Here is a 27,462-nt window from a genome sequence, read left to right as displayed (position 1 = left end):
AACACACTGTGACAGTGTGCCAGGTCACAGAGGAAAGGCCAGAGCCATTCTGACAAACAGTATTAATTAAAAATTAACAACTAATATAGAATACAAGGTCGAGTCTTCAGCTATCAGTCTTCTAGAGAGGAATCAGCTTCTAGTTTAGTTTCAGGAGACACACACATCGATACTTTTAACATTAGGATTAAAATATTCATTTAGCTTAGAGCTGGATCAGGTGCTCGGGCTGCTGAGGAACATCCACGATGCACTGAGCACCTTCTGTAGTTTACAGTTTGTGCTTTGCTCAATTTGTTATCCTCAACTCTGTATGCGCTGCCTCTTCCTGAACCTTAAAGGCTTCACACTACCGTCACCATGTGCTGGCTTATAAAGAATTACCTAATTATTGGGGTAATATATCTAATATTGTGGGTCTTTACCTTTTAAAGCTCCTTGACTACTGCTGTGACCTATACAATAAGAACAGAACAAAATCAGTCTGACCAGAGTATCTAAATCTGCCCTTTCATCTCACATCCAACTGTTCACCTGTCATTTCATTTATCGCATGCACTGATATCAACGTTGTTTTAGATGGCGTGTATATCATTTGGTGCAAAACCATATCTGTCTCAAGTAGATTAAATAACCAGCAGTGAATTCAGTTGGCTGAGGTCTCTTCTGCATACTTCAGATTCCAGCCTCAAGCACTAGCTTCAGAAAGAGTGGAGGACAGCATACACAGCAGCACAGAATGACACAAATATCAGCAGGGACTTATCCATTCTCTTAGGAATGGTTTTAGCCAATGCACAGAGGATTTAAAGTGTCAGACAAGGTTAATCAATACCAATTCATCCACCTTCTCTACATCCAACTTAATAGGTTTCTAAGTTTTGACATTTAATAGATTCTCAAGAGTGCACCAACAGTACTGTGCCAAAATCAATACAAACTTTCATGGCCACCCATAGCAAGATGACCTAAACTGCATTTTTTCAAACCACTCACTTTGATGTGAAGTCTGCGCTAGATCCGCCTGAAGCTAGTTCAATTAAAAGAAAGGAAGGCTTACTCATCCTAATGAGAGCTGCAGAGAAACAAACAAGAGTCCTACTTGGAGCCATCACTCCTGCTTCTGTTTGCTCCAAAACATCAATGTCTGCCAAATCAAACTCATACATGACTGTGCAGCCACAGGGCACCAGGATGTAGCTAAGGTCACAGATTTAGTCCTTATTATTACTACCACTACTACTACATGTGTTAGACATAGAGGGGGGAAAAAAAAGATGTTTTTGAATGTTGGCACCCTAAGTGATGAAATAAAACATTCACATTTATCATAATCCAGATGAAAACTCTGCAACAGGCCAGTCACCTGTCCATGATGTACCCCACCTCTCACTCTATGACAGCTGGGATACGTTCCAGGATTCCTTTCTTTAAGTAAAACCTATTCTGAACCACCTGTGGCTTCACATAAGAACCACAATCAAACGTATTTCTTAGAGAAATGCCACAAATGACCTCGTTGGAAAATAAGCTCAGACAAATGTCATAGATATTTGTAGAAAAACCTAAATATACTATTCTTTGTTCATATAGTGTAGCATTGAAGTGTCAGCTGTCAGTTAGTAACAACCTTCTATCTAGTGCCATTGTTTTTAAATGCTTTCAGAAGTGCAAAAATTAGGCATAATGGTTATTATAATTAGTCTCGAACAGCTGTCAAGATAAAAAGATATTTTTTTATATTTTCCAAAGATCATTTGTGATGCATTTGTGTCTGATGTCACAGCACCATCATCAAATCAATTATAGTCTTTTTGGAGTGACTCTATTCAGATTTGTAACAGCATAGAATGTACAAAAAGGAAAAGCTGCTGTCATTAGATCCTTTCTGTATGGCCTGCAAATCTTTTTTGAGCAACAGTATTTTAAGGCAACAAGTTTCTCTAACATCAAAGCAACTAAATAAGCAAAAAGTTCTGCACTAGATTAATTTGGAAGTCTTGTTAAGGTACAGTCAGACAGAAGAAGGTTGGAAGAACCTTACTTTGTCAACACCACTGTAAGGTTATGCTTTTGTTTTCATTTATTTAACATTTAAACCAGATTCTTCCTCTGAGGAATACGATGTCTGGACTAAATTTCACAGCAAGTCACAGTTGTCAATACACTGCAAAGAAACCCTCTGAGGACAAAAGCAATGCATGATATTGTTTTCATTTTTTATAGTCTGAATCTGAATTGATTAAAGTGTAAGACTGCATCGCATCATTTTGGCTTTTTAAAACCCAAATCGACACAAAAATGTGTAGCTGGCTGCACTCAAGTGTGCATACACTATTCAGCACTTGTCATTAACCAAATCTCCAAAAATAATATGTCTGAAACGGCCTCTTTTACGATTACATCAGAACAGCACTTCATCAGCAGCACGACTGGCTGAAAACCCCAAACATGTGACCAGTAATGCCACTTCTTTGTGTCAAAACGGAGCAAACAGTGAATCAACACAGAGCACACGGACACATTAAAATGTAATGAACAGACCACTCTGTGAGCAGCCACAGAGAAGATTTAAAAGACTTTGAAAGTAAAGGTTAAGCCATGTCTCCATCTTTGCCAGAACGACTGACAGTCTGTCAGTCAAACGTTCCATCTACAAAGCCAGCATCATAAGAAAAGGACTGCCACGTAAGTGGTGCTCTCAGGGCTTGTGGGACTGTGCCATTATTATTTTTCCACAACAAAACTTTGTGTGACTCACATTCTCCTCTGGCAAAGATTTTTATTATGGAAGTGAAATAATAATAATGGAATAATGGAATAAGTATTCCAGCAGAAGGCCCAATTCCAAAGCTGAACCTAAGTCCTACCCTGCCTCAGTCCAGCACAGAGGAAACATAAAACCTCACTGGACCTGCTCCACATACATTACTATTTATTTGGGATTTTTTCACTTCAATGGTGGAGATGCATAAGGAAAAATGAAATATAGTTAATGTGAAAATCTGTGCTGTTCATAGAATCTGTGAAGAAGATGTAAAAATGTGCAGCAGCGTGTCTATGAAACACCCTGAATGATTTCTTGGGCATCAACATTCTCACTTATCATTTATAAAAAGCTTTACTATTTATGCCGTGTCAGAATCATTAGGGAGCAAGTAAATAGAATGCAGTTGTGACCAATTCATTAAACAAGCAAACATGTTTGGTTGAGGCGAGATAAGACATAATATATTGAGTGACATGGGGAACAAATAGCAAATAATTAATCCCTAAGCAAACACAGAAGACATGAGTTTCCACTGGGGTTCAGCTGGCTCAGAAGAAGAGGCAGGAGCTGCACTGAATACTAAAAGTACACAGGAGGCAACACAAAGACACAAGGCTACTTAAAGGCATATGAAAACCAGGAAAGGATCAGCTGGCCAAACAAAAGGACAACCAATCTACTGGCTGTAGACAATTTAAATTAGCTTGAGATGTATACAATGAGTGGACGGGTGGAGTTAGATCAACAAATGACCTGCACGTAAAATACAACACAGCAAACTCTCACTCTGCCGTTGCAATAGCAGTGGGTTTGATTTAGCTGACTAGTGACCCCTACTGGCTTCTTGTAGTAATGACAAAACTGGCTGGGTAAAAAAAAGCTCTCACTACAGTTGCTGCAGCACAGTTCCTCTTGACAATGTGTTTAAGGATTCATAAGATAGATATTTTAACCTCACAACCCCACCAGTCACCAAAGTAAGAGTCAGAGATCAGCTGTATTTACTGCACTGTGGTGCTGAACATCATCATCTTTCACAAACGTAAAGCACAACTTCAAAATTAAACATTTAAAAGATCAGTGAATAAATGTTTGGTAAAACTAAAATAAACTACTTTCCGCACTATAAGGCGCACTTAAAATCCTTTCATTTTCTCAAAAATCATCAGTGCGCCTTATGTTAAATAGCTAGGTTTCATTTGACGTAGACGTGACGTCGACGTAAAGCGCGAAATTTGACTGGCGGTCGGAAGTGAAAAAGATAAGCGCAAAATCACAGACAGACAGTACGCAAAATGCCTATGTCCTGTTGTGTTTACGGATGCTCCAGTAGGTCGACCAGAGAAACTGATAAACGGTATTTTAGGGTACCAAAAATAGCCCAACGAAGAGGAGAAAAATGGAAAATTCTAACCGAAAAACGTAGGAAAAAATGGATTTTAAATTTACGTTTACAGTCGGGAGGAGCAGAGTCTGCCAATGCCCGTGTCTGCAGCGACCACTTCGTCAGAGGTAATGTTATGTTTGCAAACGAACTTATTAGCATTAGGTTGTCGTTAAATTCTCGTTTACTTAGTGCTTTTAAGTTAGTAGTCTAATATTGACTTGATTGGGACTATAGGCTGCCCAAGTGCTTTGGATGACGAAGAGTCGGAGGACTGGGCTCCGACGGTCAATCTCGGCTACGAACGAAAACCCAGATCGGAATCAGTTCTCAAACGAGAGAAAAGAATGAAGCTTAAGGCAGAACAGCATCGATGTGCAGAGGCGATTTTGGATATGCAACAGACGGCTGAGAGCCCGGATTTGAGCCTAGTGACAGTGGAGAACAGGCTACTAACCCTGCCATACAATTGCAATGAGCTGCAATCACTTCTCCATCCTCCTTTGCAATTACCCAAGTCTTCAGAGGTGTCTCGTTAGACCGCTGAGAATGGTTTACCTTGAAACAAACAACTGTCACTCTAACGAAGTCCTAAGGATGTGGCATGTTTGTTGACGTTAAAGCCGCTACCGCTAACTGTTAGCGTGTTTAAGATAAAGCAATATAAGAACAAACACTCACCCTTGCAAACACCAAACTGTATCCATCACGGAGACGTTTTGTTCCAAGGTTGTGGACCCACCCGCTGACAAAAAAATTGTACGCCTCCAGACTCTTGAAAGCTTTCATTTGCTGCCTAGTGTAGTAAGAAGTCTGGAGGACCAAGTAGTTGGTGATATCCACAGCCTCGATAGTAGGCAAATCCTTTACTTCTGTGGTGTATTCGGACATTTTCAAAGAATACGGATCACGTCCGATATATTTTTTAACTATCTGTTTATATCTCTCCCGAGAAACGGGGTCTAAAGTTGCACAATAGCTGCTCTCCTGACTCTCCACAGTGTCCTCCATGTTTACTTCCGCCCTCCACTCAAAAATCGCGCTGCCTCCGCACGTCATCAGAACCACGTGACCGCAACCCAACTATTCTGGTTGTGCTTACTGACCTTGAACCGATTTTATGTGGTACATGACGCACAAGAATCTGTCAAAAATGTTTTAGTATTACTTTGCTAACCTACAAAGCCACACGGCTTGATGGGTTGTCGGAGCATTATGACTACTGTAGTCAGGAGCCTCACGGAGTAATCTTGGTCCGAAACTCCGCCCACTTCAGGTCCCAAAACAAACGAACACTGCAGCATCACTGAGAGTTAAAAACTGTCTAAATTCTTTCATCTTTAATAAAATGATCAGTGTTGCTGCTTTACCAGGTGTAACAATGAAGTTTAACATCCAGGCATCCATGAAAACAGAATTTATTAAATTTAACTGAGTTAGAAGTTCGCAGGAAGTTAGCTTGCTAGCTTCCACCTAAACATGAAATAGCATGTTCTGACAGAGATTTCTGAAGAAATTCAAACGTACAGCTCTGCTATCACTTCCAACATAAATGAAGACAGAAAACTAAACAGCAGTGACGTTTGTAGGGTTACTGAAATTGGGCTAGCTGGTATATAATGATGTGCTACGTGATCGCTAGCTACACAGCTATGTTAGCATAACATAAACACAGTGAAGCTGGAGGATGAACGCTAACTTTTTTCCCCACTCGATAAAAGTTAACGTGAAGGTTCCTGATGGTCAGGGACAAATGCAATTGCATAGCAGGATGCTATACACGGGCCAAACTTCAGTCAGGAGAACAACTGAGATAATCGATCCACAACACAAGGTTAGTCATTAATATACTGCAACAACATGGGAATAGAGCAGCTGCCAGAGAATTCAACATTAATGAATCAATGGTACGGAAGTGGAGGAAGCCAGAAGAATGAGTTGAGTAAAGTTTGACTTATCTGACTGTTTTGTTTCGCTTAATGTGCCTTATAATCCGGTGCGCTTTATGGTCCAAAAAATACAGTAAAATAAAATAATCAAATGAAATATCAGACATACCTGTACTACAGGGGCACAGGCTTTTCACTGAGTTACTCAGGCATTCCCATTTGATTTTTTTTGTTTTTAACTAGTTAAAAAAAAAATCCTTTTCCACACAGAAAGTGTAACAAACAATTCAAATATTTAACCAGGGTGCAGGTGGGATTAAAAAACACTTGGTTCACAGTTCCTAGTTTGGATATTTTAAAGCATGGGGGGGGACTTTTAAAAACATCAAAACAGACTGCAAAGACAACTGCTGGCAAAGCAAGTTGTGACTCAGCTTGGGACTCAACAGCCACTAAGGTTAATAAAGGCAAAGACATGAGGGAGCTATGTGGAGGAATCTCCAGGAGAGACTGTGGTAGAAGAAAACTTTTTAAAGATCTTATATTTATATTATATTAGCAAAATGGGGCATTTAAGGAACCAGGAAACCATAGCAAACACCAACAATCTCCATGCATCAATGGCAAAAAAGTTCTACCTGACATCATGTGGAGAAGTCCTGCTTCATTCAGTCTTTACAAATATCATCAGCCAATTTCTTCTCAGTGAGAGCGAGTTTTTTTATTATTTTTATTTTTATTTTACTTTTCCTTTATTTTTTCACGAGCAGCACTTGTCTCCTTGTGTACGACCGACAAACCTTACTGGACATAAAAGACGGTCTTTCTTATAACTTTCCGGAGTTCAAGTTTTGCAACACGGACGCTCCGTTTGCAGACCCCCCATTCATCTCACCTGAGACGCCTTTGTTCTCTGGCCCTGGAGGCCGCAAACGCCGACGCAGAGGGAGAAGATCTGGCGTTCTGGTTCGACTGAGACGGCGCACTTACAGACCACCGTTACCCAGTTTATTACTGGCTAATATGCAGTCTCTGGAGAACAAGCTGTGCGAGCTTCGGGCACGGATCTCATTCCAGCGAGAGATGCGGGACTGCTGCGTGATCTGCCTCACAGAAACCTGGCTATCGGACAAAGTACCGGACTCCGCAATACAACTGCCGGGGTTCTCTGTGCACCGCGCGGACAGGTCACAGGATCTTACTGGGAAAAGCAGAGGCGGTGGTGTGTGTTTCATGATCAACAACAGCTGGTGTGATTATGCGAACGTGCACCCGGTCAAATCCTTCTGCTCACCGGACCTGGAGTACCTGATGATTAAGTGCCGGCCATTCTGGCTACCGAGGGAATTTACAGCAGTGATTATTACGGCTGTTTACATTCCCCCACAAGCCGACACTGACCGTGCACTCAGGGAACTGTACAGCGCGATCAGCAGCGAGGAAACCGCACACCCAGAGGCAGCGTTTATCACAGCCGGAGACTTTAATAAGGGAAACCTGAAGAAAGTCTCACCAAAACTCCATCAACACATCCTTTTCAACACACGTGGAAACCGGCAACTCGACCACTGTTACACCTCTTTCCGGGATGCGTACAAAGCCCTCCCCCGCGCCCCATTCGGCCAATCAGATCACTGCTCCATCCTGCTCCTGCCCGCCTACAGGCAGAAGCTGAAACAGGAAGCTCCAACCCGGAGGGCGGTGCACTGTTGGACGGACCAATCGGAGTCTGCGCTGCGGGACTGTTTTGATCACGCGGACTGGGAAATGTTTCACGTGGCCGCCAGAGACATTGATGAATACACAGACTCAGTCTGTGGATTTATCAGGAAATGCGTGGAAGATGTCGTCCCATCCAGAACAGTCAAATCCTTCCCAAATCAAAAACCCTGGATTAACGGAGATGTTCGCGCGGCACTGGCGGCACGGAACACCGCCTTTGCCTCCGCGAACACATCGGACTACAAACACGCACATTACCAACTCCGGAAGACGATCAAAGCAGCCAAACGTGAGTACAGGGACAGGGTGGAGCAACAGTTTGACAACCCTCGGAGTATGTGGCAGGGACTAAACACGATCACAGACTTTAGAGGGAAAACCAGCACACCGCAGACCACGGCCTCTCTGTGTGAGGATCTAAACGTATTCTACGCTAGATTCGACACAGCGAACACCATGAGACCGGACAGTGTGCGCACCGCGGATGACGTCAGTGCGCACACTGTGTCTGAGGAGGATGTGCGGAGGTGCTTCAGGAAGGTGAACGCACGCAAAGCTACTGGTCCGGACGGGATTCCCGGCCGCGTCCTCAGGTCATGCGCGGCTCAGCTGGCTGGAGTGTTCACACACATCTTCAACCTTTCCCTCTCTCTGTCTGTAGTCCCAGCCTGCTTCAAAATGGCCACCATCGTCCCTGTACCCAAATCCTCCACCATCTCCTCATTGAACGACTGGCGACCTGTAGCCCTGACCCCCATCGTAAGCAAATGCTTCGAGAAGCTGGTCAGGGACTTCATCTGCTCTGCACTACCCGACTCACTGGACCCTCTACAGTTTGCATACTGCCACAACAGGTCCACTGATGATGCCATAGCCCTGACACTACACACTGCCCTGTCACACCTGGAGAAGAGAGACACATATGTGAGGATGCTGTTTGTAGATTACAGCTCAGCATTCAATACCATCGTTCCCTCGAAGCTGGACAGGAAACTGCAGGATCTAGGACTGAGCAGCTCCCTCTGCAGCTGGATCCTTAGCTTCCTGTCTGACAGACGCCAGGTGGTCAGACTGGGCAGCATCACCTCATCCCCCATCACACTGAACACTGGTGCTCCACAGGGGTGTGTACTGAGCCCTCTCCTGTACTCACTCTACACCTACGACTGCACAGCCACTAACAGCTCCAACATCATTGTGAAGTTTGCGGACGACACTACAGTGGTGGGTCTTATCACCAACGGTGATGAGACGGCTTACAGGGAGGAGGTCAGCGCCCTGACCCACTGGTGTCAAGACAACCATCTCACCCTCAACGTCGCAAAGACAAAGGAGTTGATAGTGGACTTCCGGAGGTGCAGAGAAGTACACACCCCCATCACCATCAACGGCGCTGCTGTGGAGAGAGTGAGCAGCTTCCGGTTCCTTGGCGTACACCTGGCTGAGGATCTTACGTGGTCAGTACACACAAACAAAACAGTGAAGAAGGCACAGCAGCGCCTCTTCTTTCTCAGGAGACTGAAAAGATTCGGCATGAGCCCCCGCATCCTCAGGACCTTCTATCGCTGTGCCATTGAGAGCATCCTCACTGGATGCATCACCACCTGGTATGGCAACAGCACCGCCTACAACTGCAAAGCTCTCCAGCGAGTAGTGCGGTGCTCTGAACGGATAATTGGAGGTGAGCTTCCCTCCCTCCAAGACATCTACAGGAAGCGGTGCCTGAGGAAAGCGGGGAGGATCATCAAGGACTCCAGTCACCCCAGCCATAAACTGTTCAGACTACTTCCATCAGGAAGGAGGTTCTGCAGCATCCGGTCCCGTACCAGCAGACTGAGAGACAGCTTTTTCCATCAGGCCATCAGACTGCTGAACACGTCATAGACACCTCAGCTTCACTACTGGAACTTCAACATTATGCACTCCACACTGTATATAAATGCCACTTGTTTTGCACATATTCAACTCTGTATATTTTATATATTTTATTATTATTATTATTATTATTATTATTATTTTATTTTTTTACTATTTAATTTGTAAAAATGTGTATACACACACACACACACACACACACACACACACGTAGGAAAATATTTAGTATACACATCCAGAAATGCATATACTATTATATATTGTACATATATTTATTAGTTTCAGGTTGGCCATTCTTGTATTTTGCTCGTTTGTGTTGTTGTGTTTGCACATCTCTGTTGCTTGTGGGGCTCGCACACAAGAATTTCACTCGCATGTGCTGTGCCAGTGTGCCTGCACATGTGATGTGACAATAAAAAGTGATTTGATTTGATTTGATTTGAGTATTTTTCAATAAGCTGTGCAAAGGTTCATCCACAACATCGCTGACATTTGTGGCGCTGTAATTTTAAACTCATAATCCCAATCAAAGTTTTTAAAAGCCATGCTACTGATGCACACATGCCGCACCAGCTTTAACCCTTTCTCACACCAGGTGTTTGTAAAGCATTAAGAAATTCAAGAGAAGGAATCAAAAAGCTTCAAGACTGTACCTGAATTGTACCAAAGTCCACATTTTCATAGTGGAAATGAGCACACTCTGCCAGTTTTGGGAAATGGCCCTTGGTGAAGCAAAGTCTGCAAATGCAACACACACAGTTTGGTTAGCACTTCATTCTCTTCATATGGTAACAGCTTGGAGTGTGTATGATTAGCAGAAAAAGCCGAGGGCAATGCAAACAGAGGGAGCGAAAGCACGAGGCAGGCACAGAAACAGACTCGATAAACAGCCAGTTTGGAGCGATATCAGAAATGGACAGAGGAGAAATGTGAGAGCTGTGAGTTTGTGTGTCCACGTGCCCACTCACTTCTTGACATTCTTGACCTTCATGCTGGCTGTGCTGCTGCTGCATGAGCGCATGAGGGGCTCAGTCCTCAGCTCAGGGATCTCAGCACTCCTTGCCTAAAAAAACCAAAACAAAGCACACAAACATGAGAGCTCACACTTCCAGTCCGATCCAAAGCATCGATTTAATGAGCGGAGCCAGCTAATTCATACAACTGCACATCATTCAGTTAATTAGGTTTATGTGTAGCACCAGTTTGCTTAGATCAGATCAGGTAATGACTTTCCAAAAATCCTAACAGCCTTGTGTAACCAGTGCTGTACAGCAATATGCTGTTTGACTCCATCTAATGTGTTTGGATGAGCTGAGCCCTGCTGATCCTGCTGACTGACACGTGTGCAGCTTGTTAGTTGACTGGACAACAGTATGATTCCTTTGAGAATTATTATTTTCTCCCAGCTCATCCTGGTCTTTGAATTGCTTCATATGTGCACTTTCCGTTTGCTGTTTTAAACTTCATATTTTTTATTCTCGGACTCTGGCAGAGTAATTCTGCATGATTCACAGGACACATTAATCCTTATTTATCTCAATTCACCCTCTAAAACAAGCCCGTCTTCCTTTAAGCCAGCTTTCTTCTGATTCGCTGCAGAAGGTTTGAACAGCATGTGGGAGGGCTTTTCTATTCTCACAGTCAGAATAGTTTTATTAGGGATATCCCCTCACTCACATCATACAGAGCCAAGAGCAGAAAACACAAGTGTTAAAGATGTCTGAAGAATACCTGTACACATGCCAACTAGGGCCTGATGGGTGAAAATGGGCACATCTACGAGGGTGATTGTTGTAGTTCTGTTCAGTGTTTACCACGCCAGCCGTGAGCAGCAGCGTCTCAGCTGGTAGCGGAAACGCTAACTTAGCATGGAGGAAGTTAACAGTCAAGCAACAGCAGCGTGAGGATACTTCACGCCTCCATCACCAACAGCTTTTCTTTATATGCTTTGCAATAATATTTGACTAAACTGCAGACTGTGGTCAGCTGACAGCTGAGCAGCTTCATCAACAACAAGGCTTTTTTGTTTTCTTCTCTCTCATATGTTGCTCATTCTCATTCTTGTTATGTTCGATTCCGAAGCTTTTATTGCACTTCCTATAACATAACCTGCTGCCACCTTGATAAATATTTCACTTCTCTTGTCAGCTTTACAATGTGTGTAAGGATGACTGTAAATAACAGCAGTATGACGCAAATCCTCCTCTCACACCGAGCTGAAATAACATGACTGCAAATAAAGGAGATCAATCAAAATTGGATCTTCACTCTATTGTTATTATTATTATTGTTGTTATTATTATTTTACTAATAATTACTAGATTCATTTTATTACATTACATAGATTACATTTTATTTTCGAAAGCAACACTTAAATGCAGCCTGGCAGACATCTGTAGCATATTAGTGCTGGAAAAAGCTACATTTGTGTATCCCTAATTTAAATGTATAGTAATGTCATGAATGCCTCACATACATGTGGTTAATGGACAAGCCGAGGGAGTGTTTCAAGGTCTTTGCACACTTACACATGTTATGAAACAGCGTTCAGTCCATAGTGTGTACTGTGCAGACTTAAAATATCACAGTCAGTCCTGTTTTTGTATGAAGATTATTCCAGAACCGACTGATTTTTAACTCATGCTCAGTAGCAGGAATCAAGTCAGGAACTGTTATTTTTAGTCATTTAATTCTTATACATAAGATGGAAGAATCTGAGCATTATGAACAATAACAACAACAGTTTGACTTGGAAACTATGTTGAACATCTAAAAGCATCAGGCACAGTTGGTTGAGAAGCATTTCTGCAGTCTCTGACTAAAAGACCACTCCCCACACAGATTCACCGACAGCCACTCACTCTGGTTGTTATCGTGTTCAAAAATAAAGCCATTCGCATCATTTAGCTTAAATTAGACTGAAAATCAAAAGCAGATGTGGTAAGAGTCTGGGGAATCTACTTTAGTGTAAGCAGATTTTAATCAGTGGATTTACTCGCTGTGAAGCTGTGTAAGAAAACAGGAGCATGACTTAGGCAAGGTTACAGAACTGTGAAAGCTTCATTCATTCAGCTTGTAACCTCACCACAGCCGCTGACAGGTACGGTGCTTTGCATATGCGGTCAGACCACTGAGACTTTCTGCACCACCTCTATTCCAGGTGCTAAAAGGGCCCAGGTAGAGGTGAAAGATGGAGCACTTGTAGCTGTTTCTGTACAGCAGGATTAAATTTGCTCTCTCAAGTTATGCTGCCAGTGAGAAGGTGGTTATATTGGTTACTACAGTTTTTGTTTAACCATCAGTGAGCTGGCTGCAATGATTAGTCCTATTTGGTAATAAAGCTTACTACACACTTACATCTACCCTCTTGCATCCTACTATGAATTGAACAGCGATAAAATACTTAGTACCTTTGTTTTTCAGTCATCTGCCACACAAAACGTGGTGATAATCTCATCGTTTCACAGTGCTAATGCAAAACACAGTATTGTGCCTGTCACAGTTCTCATTTTCACAGCTCTGACGACATGTATAAACTCACTGTGTTCTCATTGGGCGATATCATGCCTTGCGTTTTACATACACAACAAGAAGCCCGGACACATCAAACAGCCAGAGCTGCGTTTCTGCATCACATGAAGATTTAATGGGGGGGGGGGATTGTGAGCTACTAACATCGTTTTTTGATTTCATTTTAAAGCTACATCACTCGCTACAATTACAGTTGTAACTTTTTTACCACTACAGACAAACACTCTGTATCTGAACATAAACAAGTGCTTGTTGGTAAGACAAAATAAAATCTAAATAAAATAAAATAAAAAACGAACCGAATTATCTTGTATCGTTGCTAAAATAGGAATGTTGCATGTCATGTAGACTGCAGGTATTTAAGTTGCTGATGATGAACACGTTGCACGGGTGCGTGCGGGTTTTGTTCTACTAGAATATGATCTAGCCTACACAGTGCACCAGGGCGTTGGTGTGACAGCTTACACCAAGTTGTTCACACTTCTTTTCATCATGTCTTCCAACCACTGGAGACATAAATGATGCATAGTGCCCCAGTGGACACAGCCGTATCGCAAACTGAGCAAACAATCGCACACACGCAGTATTAAAAGCACCGCCTCTCTAAATAATATTCAATAGGTTGCTCAGATTTCTCTTGCTGTTTCTCTTCCTCTCTGTTGCCCGATCGAAATGAGCAGTCGTGATACCGCTCCAACCACGCGCCAACCACGGGTGGCTCGACATGTTACCATGGAGACGGCCTCATTTTCACGGTGCTGCCGATGCAGGAAGCAAGACCCGAACTAAATAAGAGGAAAGGAAATAATGAATGAATGGCGTCTGGTGAATGGGACGAGCACGGAGAGATGAAATAATCAGACCGATCTGTACATGACCGATCTGTGCGAAGAGCTTGGAGTGTGGTAGGTTTAGAACACCAACAGTCTGCATTAAGGTTCAGCAGGCTTTTGGGAGCAAAAGAGAGACAGTTTTCAATACGAGAGACAGACATGTCATCGGCCCAGTGGCTTAAAAACAGACTGATAAGGAAGTGACAGGCAACAAACAAGCCGACAGGGTGGGGAGGTGTTCTCACTGGATCATGGATCAGACGTGTCAGGAATGACTGACTTTACTGAAGTGCGGTGATCACAGGACAAAACAATAAGTTCAACTTAAAGGTTTTACATAGATCACATTTGACAAACACAGCAAAATGAGCTGGTGACACAAATGCATGGCAAAAGTGAAAGGTGCACAATTTCCCCTGCAGGCTGGAGTCATCTGGACCTCAGATACCTGGATTTTGGTTCCCTTTTTCTTCAAAGCTTTTTTAATGTTTGCAAATACTAATGATGTATTTTGTTGATGGAGCTGAACTGATGGTAGAAACTGACAGTCCTGCATTAAATGTATACAAATATATTGAATTTCACTGTCGCTGAATTTCACTGTCGTACTATAACAGGATGCCACTGTTGCAACAAGCCAGTTTATGACATTTCTTCCCTCCCGAATATTCTACCATCAACAATCAACAATCAGCAGAACGTTACAGTGATAAGCCTGCTTGATGTAAGAATCTTAATCCATTTTTCATTTACTGGTTAAAGGTATATTCTCCTTATCTGGAACAGTCTGAATACAGGAATACAGGAAATTGTGTCTTAGTGCATTTAAAAAACAAAAGGAAACAAAACACACACACACACACACACACACACACAAACTTAAAGTCCCATCAGAATGAAGGAATGAGGAACACGTACATACTCCTTGGAAAAAAGATTGCATCAGATTACTTTCACAGGCCACATTTCTTTCTAGATGTAGTACTCACTGACAAGCAAGCACTATTAACCTGGTTTATAACGGTTCTTTAACACCCTGTTACCATCACCCAGCGAGGGGGAGTCACCCAGCCACAGGGTGATATTTCAAGCAGCTCACTCTGAGCATAAGTGGGTAGGTTTAAAAAAAAAAGAAAGAAAGAAAAAAGAAGAAAAAGAAAAGATGGATGATGCTTCTAATTAAAAATCCATGTTAAAAAAAGTCAAGTGTTTCTCACCATGGCACTGATGGTTTCCTCCCAGTCTGGTCTCTCTCTGGGATGGATGTGAGCCAGTTCAGGCACAAGGTCGTCGTCCTCCAGATGACGTCCAGGTCTCAGACCCCTGCAGCCAGACACACACAAACAGAAGCTTAGAACTCAAATGGCACACACTGGACTATCACAGTATCACTCTTAGTGTATGTATATATGTGAAAGTGCTATGCCAAATGCCTGGTATAACGATCTCAACTTCATGAAATATGAATTTATCCAGTACGAGTGAATAAATAGAATCCCAAATGTTGCTTTTCAATGCATTTAAATCTAATACATAGCTTTATTCCTTTATATTTTGCTAGGAAAATATAAAATAATACGTTTGGGATTATTGTCATACTGAAAAACAAAGACACTGCCAATCAGACGCTTTCCAGATGGTATTACATGGTGGATCAAAGTCCACTTTCTACCTTCATAATTCCATCAAATTTTGACAAGATTCCCATCACCACTGGTACGACACAGGCTGGGTTTTACGGATGGTTATAGACTCCTGTACTAGTATGCTGACCACCTCTATGCATACTAAAGACAAGTTGAACCAGAGATACTATATTTGCATTAAAATATAAAGAAATATTTTTTTCAAAAAAAAACAAAAACAAAACGGGGTGGGCTCAAATCTTTTGCACAGTGCTACCAGCTCTGTGGAGCATACCGAGGTGAGCTGTAATAACCGAGCACTCTTCACACTTACAGTTCTTTACGTGTCACAAGTTTTAATAAAAGAAAACTATCAATAACCAAAACCCAACTCTCTTCAATGGGGTTAATTACAATAACATTTCTTTCTATTTTTTATTTTTTATTTTTTTAAATACAAGCTCTACAACAATTACTACGTTTACAAAATTCTACTGCAGAACAGCATGTTGGGTGATGCTAGCTAGCCACATAGCATACCGGTTTGTTACATCTTCATGTATGCTCAATCACTTAGGTAAGGAAATCCCCAAAAGTTGATTCTGTTCATCTAGACGTAGCGTTTTCAGTCTTCTTCAGTCTCAGCTGACTTTCCCCAACTTTATAAACAGTACATTTGCACAAGGGCTGGCACTAGCACCACTGACGAACAATGGGCCATGACTTCAATTTCTTGGTTATTAATGCAAATTGTCATGCACTCATGTATATATCATGTATATATCTATCTACTTAGCACTTTTAATTCTTATTCTCATTTTTATTTTCATGTCTATTTAAGCTTAATTTATAACAGTATTTATAACAGTATGTTTGCACTGAAGCACCGCAGCAATTTCCTAATGTTGTAAACCCGCTCAACATTTGGCAATAAAACCCTTTCTGATTCTGATTCTGATGACCATTGGATCAATGGCTGAGTACCATTCACAGAGAGTTGGGGAATTGCTGCAATCATGACACTGAAAGAAATGTCCCCCTTGACTTCCCAATCAAACCAGTGTTCCTCCCTGCCCAAGATGTGTACATCCTCATCCTGGCATGAAAAGTTAGCTCTATGTTGTGCCATCCGCTTAGCCAGAGGTTGTTTGGTTCCCCCAACGTATAAATCATGGTAATCCTTCTGGCACTCTATTTTACTCTGTCTGTGCTGGCAGAGCAGATCCTTGGGGTGGACATGTTTCTCCCACTGAAAGCGCTGCGTCCAGGTACACAGAATCAACTTTTTGGGTACCAGTTTGTTTATTTGACTTCCCCATGCAGTACCATAGATCCTCCCAAACATCACATCTGTGGTGCTCTTCAGGACAGGAGCTCACTGAACTTCACTTCAAAGTTATCCTACAGACTACTATCCTAGCAACATCCAACGACCTTAGAGTCTCCCATCAGACTGTACCTTTTGCATAAGATGTAGTTTTTTTGTTTGCTTTTTTTATTTTTTTATTATTTCCTTATGTTCTGGGTTATTTGGGTGTGTGAAGAAGTAAGTTCATATGTAAGCATGTTCAGTTTCGTATACTTTGAGATCAGTGCCTCAGGTACTAAACAAATGTATCAGTTGAATTGTTCACAACTGTGTGGAATGCCAGAAGGCAAAATACTGTATTTAGACACTAAAACGAATCACTTATTATGCTTTAATCATTTATATCCAGTAATCAAAAGGATGTGAAGCTTGGGTTTATTTTCAATAAATGTCTGGAAGTGTCATTTTAAACCTATTAAACTGCAGAACATAAAATGCTGATCCTTAAAAGAGGATTTATCACTTGTCCATGACTATAAACTTAATATGTATGGATTGCAGGGTCCAGTTCGAGGCATCTCGAATGTAACAGTCAGGAAATGAAACATGACATGAACAGTGGATAATTTGATGAGGGCAAATGAGTTTGCAATACTCTGAGAGAACAAGTTGAAGTTGATGAGACATCTGTCTGAACTGACCTTGTTTCCATAGAGCCGTCTCTCGCACACACACACACACACACTCTCACTCATTCACATACAAACAGTTGCCTCAAGGATGTGTTTTAACCATTGTAGACAAGAGAGGAAATTGAAAGAGGGGGAAAAAAGGCAGTTTTGGGAAGAATGGAAGATCTGCAGCAGCTGCAAGATGACAGACCGAACTAACTCTGAGACAAGATCTCTGCATTGAGATAATTGGACTTAAGGGCTCGAGACTCTGAGACGAGATATCGGAAGCCAACTTTAGCAATGACTACATCTCTTTACTCCCAAACCTTTTTACAGAATTTTTCATGTAAATTACTTCATCATTCACTCAAGGTATGATGCTTTTCTTCTGCCTGACAATTTAATGTAGAGTCAGAGATTTAAAACCAGGGCTAAGACCCACTGAACAATAAACACACTCTATACCAACTGACACATTCAACAGTCAACAAAAGTAGTGTGAAAGCATTTTATTCATTCCAACTGCAGCAAAATCCAAAACAAGGTCCTGAACATTCATCAGTACAGATATGACCTGATTCCCTGTGGGCCCGATAAAGCCAGTCAACCTAGCAAAGACCCTCGCTGAAAAGCCTGAGAAATAAAAAGCCTTGATTAGACATGACTGAACAACAGGTCAGGGAGATATAGCTGTCTGTAACTGCACTGCGCTGATTGACCTGAAGTGAGGAAACTGACTTAAACTGATTTTACTCATAATAAACCAAAGTCCTCTGGTTTATGATGCTTGACCCTGGTAAAGAAGGCCCAGCAGCGGCTGCACGTCCTCTGTGTCCTGAGGAAGAATAACCTGGAGGCCATCTCCAGATCCTCCTGTGTCAGGAAAACCAGGGTCATCACAGGTGACCCCTTGCACCCCACCTATCACCTGTTTGACCCGCTACCCTCTGGTTGGCGCCTCAGGTCAATCAGGTCCCACATTTCCAGACTCACAAACAGCTTCTTGCCCTGGGACTGTTAACAAACACTATATCCCCCCACACCCCACTCTGCCCACCCACCTCACCAAACTGAGCCATGGTCTTAGTAACCCTCATCACTCAAGCCACTCACACAGACTCCATTCAGATGAAGTCTTTTCTTTGGACTACTTCCAAGCACCATCTAATATGTGCCTCTCGCTTTATTTTGTATATATATTTTTGTTTTGTATCTACAGTGGGGCAAAAAAGTATTTAGTCAGCTACCGATTGTGCAAGTTCCCCCACCTAAAATGATGACAGAGGTCAATAATTTGCACCAGAGGTACACTTCAACTGTGAGAGACAGAATGTGAAAAAAAAATCCATGAATCCACATGGTAGGATTTGTAAAGAATTTATTCGTAAATCAGGGTGGAAAATAAGTATTTGGTCAATAACAAAAATACAACTCAATACTTTGTAACATAACCTTTGTTGGCAATAACAGAGGTCAAACGTTTACTATAGGTCTTTACCAGGTTTGCACACACAGTAGCTGGTATTTTGGCCCATTCCTCCATGCAGATCTTCTCGAGAGCAGTGATGTTTTGGGGCTGTCGCCAAGCAACACGGACTTTCAACTCCCGCCACAGATTTTCTATGGGGTTGAGGTCTGGAGACTGGCTAGGCCACTCCAGGACTTTCAAATGCTTCTTACGGAGCCACTCCTTTGTTGCCCGGGCGGTGTGTTTTGGATCATTGTCATGTTGGAAGACCCAGCCTCGTTTCATCTTCAAAGTTCTCACTGATGGAAGGAGGTTTTGGCTCAAAATCTCACGATACATGGCCCCATTCTAGAGATGGACCGATCCGATATTACGTATCGGTATCGGTCCGATACTGACCTACATTACTGGATCGGATATCGATAAAAATGTAATCCGATCCATTAAATATCACGAAAGCACCTCACAAAACTTGCAACACGCCGTAACTCGCCTCAGAACGTCGGAGCAGTATGCATCACGTGATAGAGCAGCTGTGGCATGCGGGACCTGTCGGTGGTCTGGATAGCATTTGGAGCTTCGCTAGCAACCCGGCATTTCATCTCCGACAAAGTTATCCCGAGAGAAGTAAAGCAAGTGTGTAAGTCCATCTCTGAATGTTTGTAAAGCATTCCCACGTTAAGCTTAACGAGCGACTGCCTCTCGCTCTCCGGCTGCTACTTCAATCGTGAAACTGCTAATGATCAGCTGATCGGCTTTTCTGTCGTGAGTCTCTCTTGTTTGTTTTTGGTCCACTTTGCGCCAGAAAGAGCAAACCAGCGGCTGAACAACAGCAGCACGTTTAAGCTTGATAAGCTGTTGTTAGAATTTATTTAATATTACTTTCTACACCAGGATCTTTTTCTACGTAGCTGACGGCTGGTAACTGTGCAGGGGCGGATCTAGCAAAGTTTAGCCAGGGGGGCCGATAGGGCATTAACAGGGAAAAGGGGGCACAAAGACATACTTTTCTTTCTTATTCTCATTTAAAATGTCTAGCTTTTAATAAATAATTATCTGACACCCAAAGTTTTAATTTGATGTAAAATGAATAGAAGTCAATTACTGTATATAGTGACTATTAAGTCTAATATACCCTAGTAAGCTATAGTACATTTTCCTTTGGGAAGGTACCATCTGTGCAGTCTGCAATTTTGTTGAAGAAAGATGTTGAATCTATTTAATATTTCTTGAAAAATAATTGATTTCTGTGCATTTTTTTTCACACTGCATCAAATTAAGGTTGATTACGTTGATTAAGCATCATGAGGTGGAGCGTGAGGGGTGGTTCCCTATTTTTTATTTATTTATTTTTGTTGTTGCTGGGAGTTGGAACCCTATTAGTTAGGTTGCTTAATATTTACGCTAAGTACTCTTTAAAATACCAGAATAGGGAGGATGGTGTAGGTCTAAGTTTATTAGATTGATCAGTATTGCTGAACTATGAAATATTTTTTTTGTATACAGGTATAACAGAATAGCTTTAGTGTAGTTGTTGTTTTAAACTTGAGTATGAACTTGCAGACTTGCAAAATGCAGCAAGATATTTTAAAAAACAGTTTTGTTGATTAAAAAACACTATATCGGATTCATATCGGTATCGGCAGATATCCAAATTTATGATATCGGTATCGGACATAAAAAAGTGGTATCGTGCCATCTCTACCCCATTCATTCTGTCCTTAACACGGATCAGTCGTCCTGTCCCCTTGGCAGAAAAACAGCCCCATAGCATGATGTTTCCACCCCCATGCTTCACAGTAGGTATGGTGTTCTTGGGATGCAACTCAGTATTCTTCTTCCTCCAAACACGACGAGTTGAGTTTATACCAAAAAGTTCTACTTTGGTTTCATCTGACCACATGACATTCTCCCAATCCTCTGCTGTATCATCCATGTGCTCTCTGGCAAACTTCAGACGGGCCTGGACATGCACTGGCTTCAGCAGCGGAACACGTCTGGCACTGCGGGATTTGATTCCCTGCCGTTGTAGTGTGTTACTGATGGTGACCTTTGTTACTTTGGTCCCAGCTCTCTGCAGGTCATTCACCAGGTCCCCCCGTGTGGTTCTGGGATCTTTGCTCACCGTTCTCATGATCATTTTGACCCCACGGGATGAGATCTTGCGTGGAGCCCCAGATCGAGGGAGATTATCAGTGGTCTTGTATGTCTTCCATTTTCTGATGATTGCTCCCACAGTTGATTTTTTCACACCAAGCTGCTTGCCTATTGTAGATTCACTCTTCCCAGTCTGGTGCAGGTCTACAATACTTTTCCTGGTGTCCTTCGAAAGCTCTTTGGTCTTGGCCATGGCGGAGTTTGGAGTCTGACTGTTTGAGGCTGTGGACAGGTGTCTTTTATACAGATGATGAGTTCAAACAGGTGCCATTCATACAGGTAACAAGTGGGGGACAGAAAAGCTTCTTACAGAAGACGTTACAGGTCTGTGAGAGCCAGAGATTTTCCTTGTTTGAGGTGACCAAATACTTATTTTCCACCCTGATTTACGAATAAATTCTTTACAAATCCTACCATGTGGATTCATGGATTTTTTTTTTCACATTCTGTCTCTCACAGTTGAAGTGTACCTCTGGTGCAAATTACTGACCTCTGTCATCATTTTAAGTGGGGGAACTTGCACAATCGGTGGCTGACTAAATACTTTTTTGCCCCACTGTATATCCCTCTTCATTGTATTAATTTCTCCTGTTTGCTACTTATATTACACTCAACAAAAATATAAACGCAACACCTTTGTTACTGCTCCCATTCCCCATGGGATGGACGTAGAGACCTAAAATTCATTCCAGATACACAATATAACCATCCCTCCCAAACAGTGGTCACAAATCAGTCCAAATGTGTGGTAGTGGGCACATCTGCAAATTTGAGATAATCCATCCCACCTCACAGGTGTGCCACATCAGGATGCTCACCTGACATCATGAGTAGTGCACAGGTGTACCTCAGACTGCCCACAACAAAAGGCCACCCTGGAATGTGCAGTTTTTTGCGCTATTGGGGGTCTGGGGACCCAGAACCGGTCAGTATCTGGTGTGACCACCATTTGCCTCATGCAGTGCAACACATCGTCGCATGGAGTCTATCAGATTGTCAATTGTGGCCTGTGGAATGTTGGTCCACTCCACTTCAATGGCTGTGCGAGGTTGTTGGATATTCGTGGGAACTGGTACACGCTGTCGTATACGCCGGTCAAGCACATCCCGAACATGCTCAATGGGTGACATGTCCGGTGAGTATGCTGGCCATGCAAGAACTGGGACATTCTCAGCTGCCATCTGCCCTGAACAATGTGAACCATGATTCATCCGTGAAGCGCACACCTCTCCAACGTGCCAGACGCCATCGAATGTGAGCATTTGCCCACACAAGTCTGTTACGGCGACGAGCTGGAGTCAGGTCAAGACCCCGATGAGGACGACGGGCATGCAGTTGAGCGTCCCTGAGACGGTTTCTGACAGTTTGTGCAGAAATTGTTTGGTTGTGCAAACCAATTGTTCCAGCAGCTGTCTGGGTGGCTGGTCTCAGACGATCTTGGAGGTGAACCTGCTGGATGTGGAGGTCCTGGGCTGGTGTGGTTACACGAGGTCTGCGGTTGTGAGGCCGGTTGGATGTGCTGCCATATTCTCTGAAACGCCTGTGGAGACGGCTTATGGTTGAGAAATGAACATTCAATGCACGGGCGACAGATCTGGTTGACATTCCTGCTGTCAGCATGCCAATTGCACGCTCCCTCATTGCTTGTGGCATCTGTGGCATTTTGCTGTGAGACAAAACTGCACATTCCAGGGTGGCCTTTTGTTGTGGGCAGTCTGAGGTACACCTGTGCACTACTCATGATGTCAGATCAGCATCCTGATGTGGCACACCTGTGAGGTGGGATGGATTATCTCAATATAGCAGATGTGCCCACTACCACACATTTGGACTGATTTGTGACCACTGTTTGGGAGGGATGGTTATATTGTGTATCTGGAATGAATTTTAGGTCTCTACGTCCATCCCATGGTGAATGGGAGCAGTAACAAAGGTGTTGCGTTTATATTTTTGTTGAGTGTATATTCCAGCATTGATAGTGTGGAGCACCCACAGTTTCGTTATGCATGTACAATGACAATAAAGGCCTATTCTACTCTATTCTATTTTATTTCAGGCGTTTTGCATTTGACTCATTATGCATTATTCAATATACTAGGTTGATAAATTTAAGAGAGGCTACTGGAACAGAACCAGCAGAAAGTATTGTGGCTTTTATTTATTGGCAAAATGCCACGTTCTCCTTGATGGAGAGTCTAATAAAGCTACTCCATGACTCAGTGATGTCACGTCCTCCTTTAATGCAAGATTAAATATTTAGTGAGAGGTAATTCTGGAAAGTTCTAAAATAAAGGGAAATCCCTTTGAATGTTCTTCAGCTCTTTAATCTCCATCCTCCGGTCGGGCCTCCCAGTCAGCGGAGCTTCTTTCCTTCCATAGTAACCAAATCCAACTAACATTTGTTCTACTGGAGACACTAGAGCGCTGTGCCCAAACACACTGCTGTGACAGTTCTCTTCTAAAGAGTGCTGAATCTGAACCAGAGCCATCGAGAGCTTTGGTTGGATTGTGTAAAAGTGTTTGATAAAGTTATGGAGGGAAGGTATAATCCATTTGTCATGGCAACGAAAAGTATCATGCTAGCTCATCGTACATGTGCTGTTAAAAGTGTCTTAGTCTGAAAGTATGTGAGTGCACATAGCAGATGTGTCCACACATCATTCTTGGAAAGAAATATTTTATTTAAAAAAAAAATGTGATTACAAACAAATCAGTTTGCATGAAATGTTTCATCCCACAAACAACCAATACTGGATGTTCTTGGGTGGTGATGAGAGAATATGGATATATTGGATTAGATTTAAAAATAAAAATAGAGTGTGAGACACTGTTTATACATTACAGCAGCATTCCCATGTATACTGGACACATCAATCCAATACCAAAGTATCTCTGACAGGCCAGTATTATCTGGGCTCTTCCCTGACTTCAGTTATTTATCCTGAAAGTCAGCTCGCTGGCCACACGGTAAATGATATGAAATAACTTGTGAGAAGGCCTTCAGAATTTTTTGACTACTGTCGCACAGCCTGAGCATGATGACAAGCTTTGAGCAGCACTTATCAGGGAAGGCTGAGGAACTACTGACAAAGTGTGAAGCACTTTGAGACACCACAGATAAAGGCCAACCGTTTTAGTGCATTTTATTCGCCCAGTGCCACCTTTTCTGTTCAAAAGTGAAGTGAAATCACAGACTTCTCAGAATGCCTCCGAGTTTGCATGTAAAAAGAAAGAGACTGCCCTCCACAGCTTCTCTGTCAAACATTCTTATAAGACTGCAGCCAGAAAAGCTTGCTCATCTTGAACAGCGCTCGTCTCTGCTTTCCTGCCTACCTTCTTCCCAGCCACAAAAACAGATAAGAGGAGAAACTGACAGAAAACTTCCCTCTGCTAAGCTCCCGGCCTGCTGAGTCAAATCTTTCTCTCTCCAATTGTGTAAGATCAAATGCAACGAACTCCACATACGAGACTGTGTGAAAGTTTCAGTCTTGACTAGTTTTCCAGCATTTCCATCAGCATCACAATTTTACGCCACGAAAAGCAACAGCAGCTTGTTTTTTGCTCTGAAAATGAAAGCCATGAATCTCTCCCCACATTTATCCTGAACCTCAACTTTCTCATTTCTCCTCTATTAGGCTGCCTCAGTACTGGAGCCACTGAATGTCTGACTCAACATGTCCTCAGCCACGAACAGAAATCCTGTGGTTTTTCATGCATTTTTAGGTCCGTCTGGTGCAGGTCTCACCCTTCAAATGAAGATACTAGTTTGAAGATAAAGAGGACGCTCCATTGGAGACTATGACAGCTACCACAGGGCAGGCTACTCCCTAGACACAGAGATAGCAGTCACAACCACACATGTGGTCATTTTAACCTAACCCAACGGCACATGTTGTTGGACTAATGGCGTAAACCGGAGAATCCGTAGAGAACCCGTGCAAACACAGGGACAACACGCAAACGCCACAGAAAGACCCCAGCCAGATGGTGGATACAAACCCAGACCTCGCTGTCAGGAAATGCTGTGCTGCCCTCGTTAACCAAGTCCTGTGGACAAATACCATAAACTGTATTTAAAAGATGGATGTGGCTCCTGGGCCTGAAAAGTGAAGCCAACGTGGAAGCATGGGGCAGCTCTGCAAAAAGTCCATTTGCATAAAGATCTACTGTTCAGCAAATTAACTACAAGCTCAGTAAACCCTTTCCTGATGAGTCTCAATTGCTATTTTCAAGTCTTATGAATATAACGTGAGGATCATGTTGTGCATAGTGGTCTCACTAGAATAACAGAGGATAAAGCAGGGTTTGCTTTGGGGAGGTGCTACCTTGAGATTAGCCTACAGTACGTCTCTGTTAGTCAGACACACCGTTCATTTATCACGTCCAGCGTCAAGACAGAAACACCAAAAACATTTACCAACACCTGCACTTCACTAAACTGTGGCTACATCTATAGTTTGTATTTTAAACATTGTGCTATAAAATGGGAGTCTAGCCCACTATCATCATGCTTTTCCTTTTTCCCCAGAGGTTTGAAAAGGACAATAAAACAACTGTGGAAAAGAAAATGGTTACACCACTAATAAACAATCTGAGCCATTACTGAAGCAGACTTTGCAATTAGCAAAACTAATCAGGCCAGGCTGTGCAGACACAAGCCACCAGTATGTACATTACAGGGTTGGCTGAATAGTTATTAGAGGGCTGTGGCTGTAACACCAGAGCAATAAGTGTCATCTTCAAGTTATTTGAAGAGACCAAAACGTGAAGATATTTTGTTTACCATCGCATAACAAACAGAATACCCCCTAATACTCATTAATGAAAAACTAAGACTATGTAATGTTTTAGATTCTATGATTGTATAACCAATAAATATAATTGATTAATGAGTGACACGCGTCAAAGAAGACAAAAGAACAAATCTGTGAAGCCAGATCTGATGTAAGGAACGACAAATAAAACACTTAAATCCTGTCATGGTGTCAGTGAGTTTTCCTCAGACTGATTGTGGCTTTTTCCTATCATAGCGTCGTCTCTCTGTGTAATCCCAGACTGACTGATTGACTGTGATGGTTGGTTATGACGACGACAACTGGACGCTGTGGGGACACCATCTGTTGTTCTTCTTTTGGCTGGAGTGAATGCTTATGACTGAATGTTTAGGCTTGTTCTCCTGCTGTGAAATGAATTTGAGATGCTTCCATTACAGTTCTGTAGTACCTTTGGGACTTGGGGTCAACTAAACTTTGAGAGTAATTTCCATATTGATCTGAGAGTCACTCACAAAGAATGAGTCCAGAACAGCATTTGAAAGCATGAATAAAAATATTCATGCATACAAGACGGAAATCACTCACTTGACGAGCAGTAATTTGCAAATGAAGGCGAGTCTAAAGGTAAACGGCACAAAGTCAGAGATGAGACATGAATAAATACAGACAAAGCACAATAACAACTAGTAATGCCAGTTTGGGTGGCTCTGATCACTATTTATGAGAGCAACTCTTAAGAGCATAAACATGTTTTCTGTACTGAACTGAACACACATGGATACATGCCACTTTTAGAACTGCCAATATTACCCTCCAGAGAATATCATGGCACTGGTTTGGTGAAAGAGATATCCAGCAAATAGCAAATGGGGGCTGCAGGGAGTATACTGCCTCATGTTCGGCCTCACAAGAATTAAGTGAATTTGTTTAGTTTAAATTGATATTTCAAGTCAATAATTTATCCACAAGGAATAAGCTAGTGAATCAGCACGTCCAGAACTGAAAGAAAGCAGTTTATTGCACTGACGGTGACAGTTGTTTCTTTCGGTTCCTTCCATGACTTTGTGTTTTAAAAGTGTGCAATTTAAAAACTCAGCCAACTTCATCGCTATTACAGACAGACTTGCTAGGACACTGATTAGTCTGTGAATCAACATACTGTACTTTAACGTGAGAAGCAGCTGGGCAGGGCCTGGCTATCCAATATAACATAACCAGCTTCTAGGAGCTGCCTCTGGCTCCAGAAATTTTTATGTGAAATTCGAGCTCGGTTTCGGGACATTCAATCACTGAAAGGGAATGAATGAAAACAACGGTGGGGAACTGAAACTGGTTCCACCTCCGTGACGCAGAGAGACTTCCTAAGCCTTTGGGCTAATTACCATCAAAAAGGAAGCGAAAGGTTTTAACTCTCTGCAATTTCTATTTCTTTATGTTTTATATACAGTGG

The 27,462-nt window shown here is 42.4% G+C and overlaps 1 protein-coding gene across 6 annotated transcripts in view; it reads right to left on the bottom strand.

The window, feature by feature from the left end:
* Window positions 1-27,462, bottom strand: part of arhgap32b (Rho GTPase activating protein 32b) — a 124,388-nt gene that overhangs the window by 51,313 nt on the left and 45,613 nt on the right. For all 6 annotated transcript variants that reach the window (XM_082549179.1, XM_082549174.1, XM_082549176.1 and 3 more), the window contains 3 exons: window positions 15,222-15,327; window positions 10,609-10,703; window positions 10,294-10,378 (listed from right to left, as the gene is read on the bottom strand). In XM_082549179.1, coding sequence (XP_082405305.1) covers window positions 10,294-10,378; window positions 10,609-10,703; window positions 15,222-15,224 — 183 coding nt within the window. In that variant the 5' untranslated portion in view covers window positions 15,225-15,327. The remainder of the gene's footprint in view (window positions 1-10,293; window positions 10,379-10,608; window positions 10,704-15,221; window positions 15,328-27,462) is intronic.

The sequence above is a fragment of the Aulonocara stuartgranti genome, assembly GCF_965226115.1.
Source record: "Aulonocara stuartgranti genome assembly, chromosome: 10".
Classification (NCBI taxonomy): domain Eukaryota; kingdom Metazoa; phylum Chordata; class Actinopteri; order Cichliformes; family Cichlidae; genus Aulonocara; species Aulonocara stuartgranti.
The sequence above is the reverse complement of the archived record's forward strand: the minus strand, read 5'-3'. Positions and strand labels throughout refer to the sequence as shown.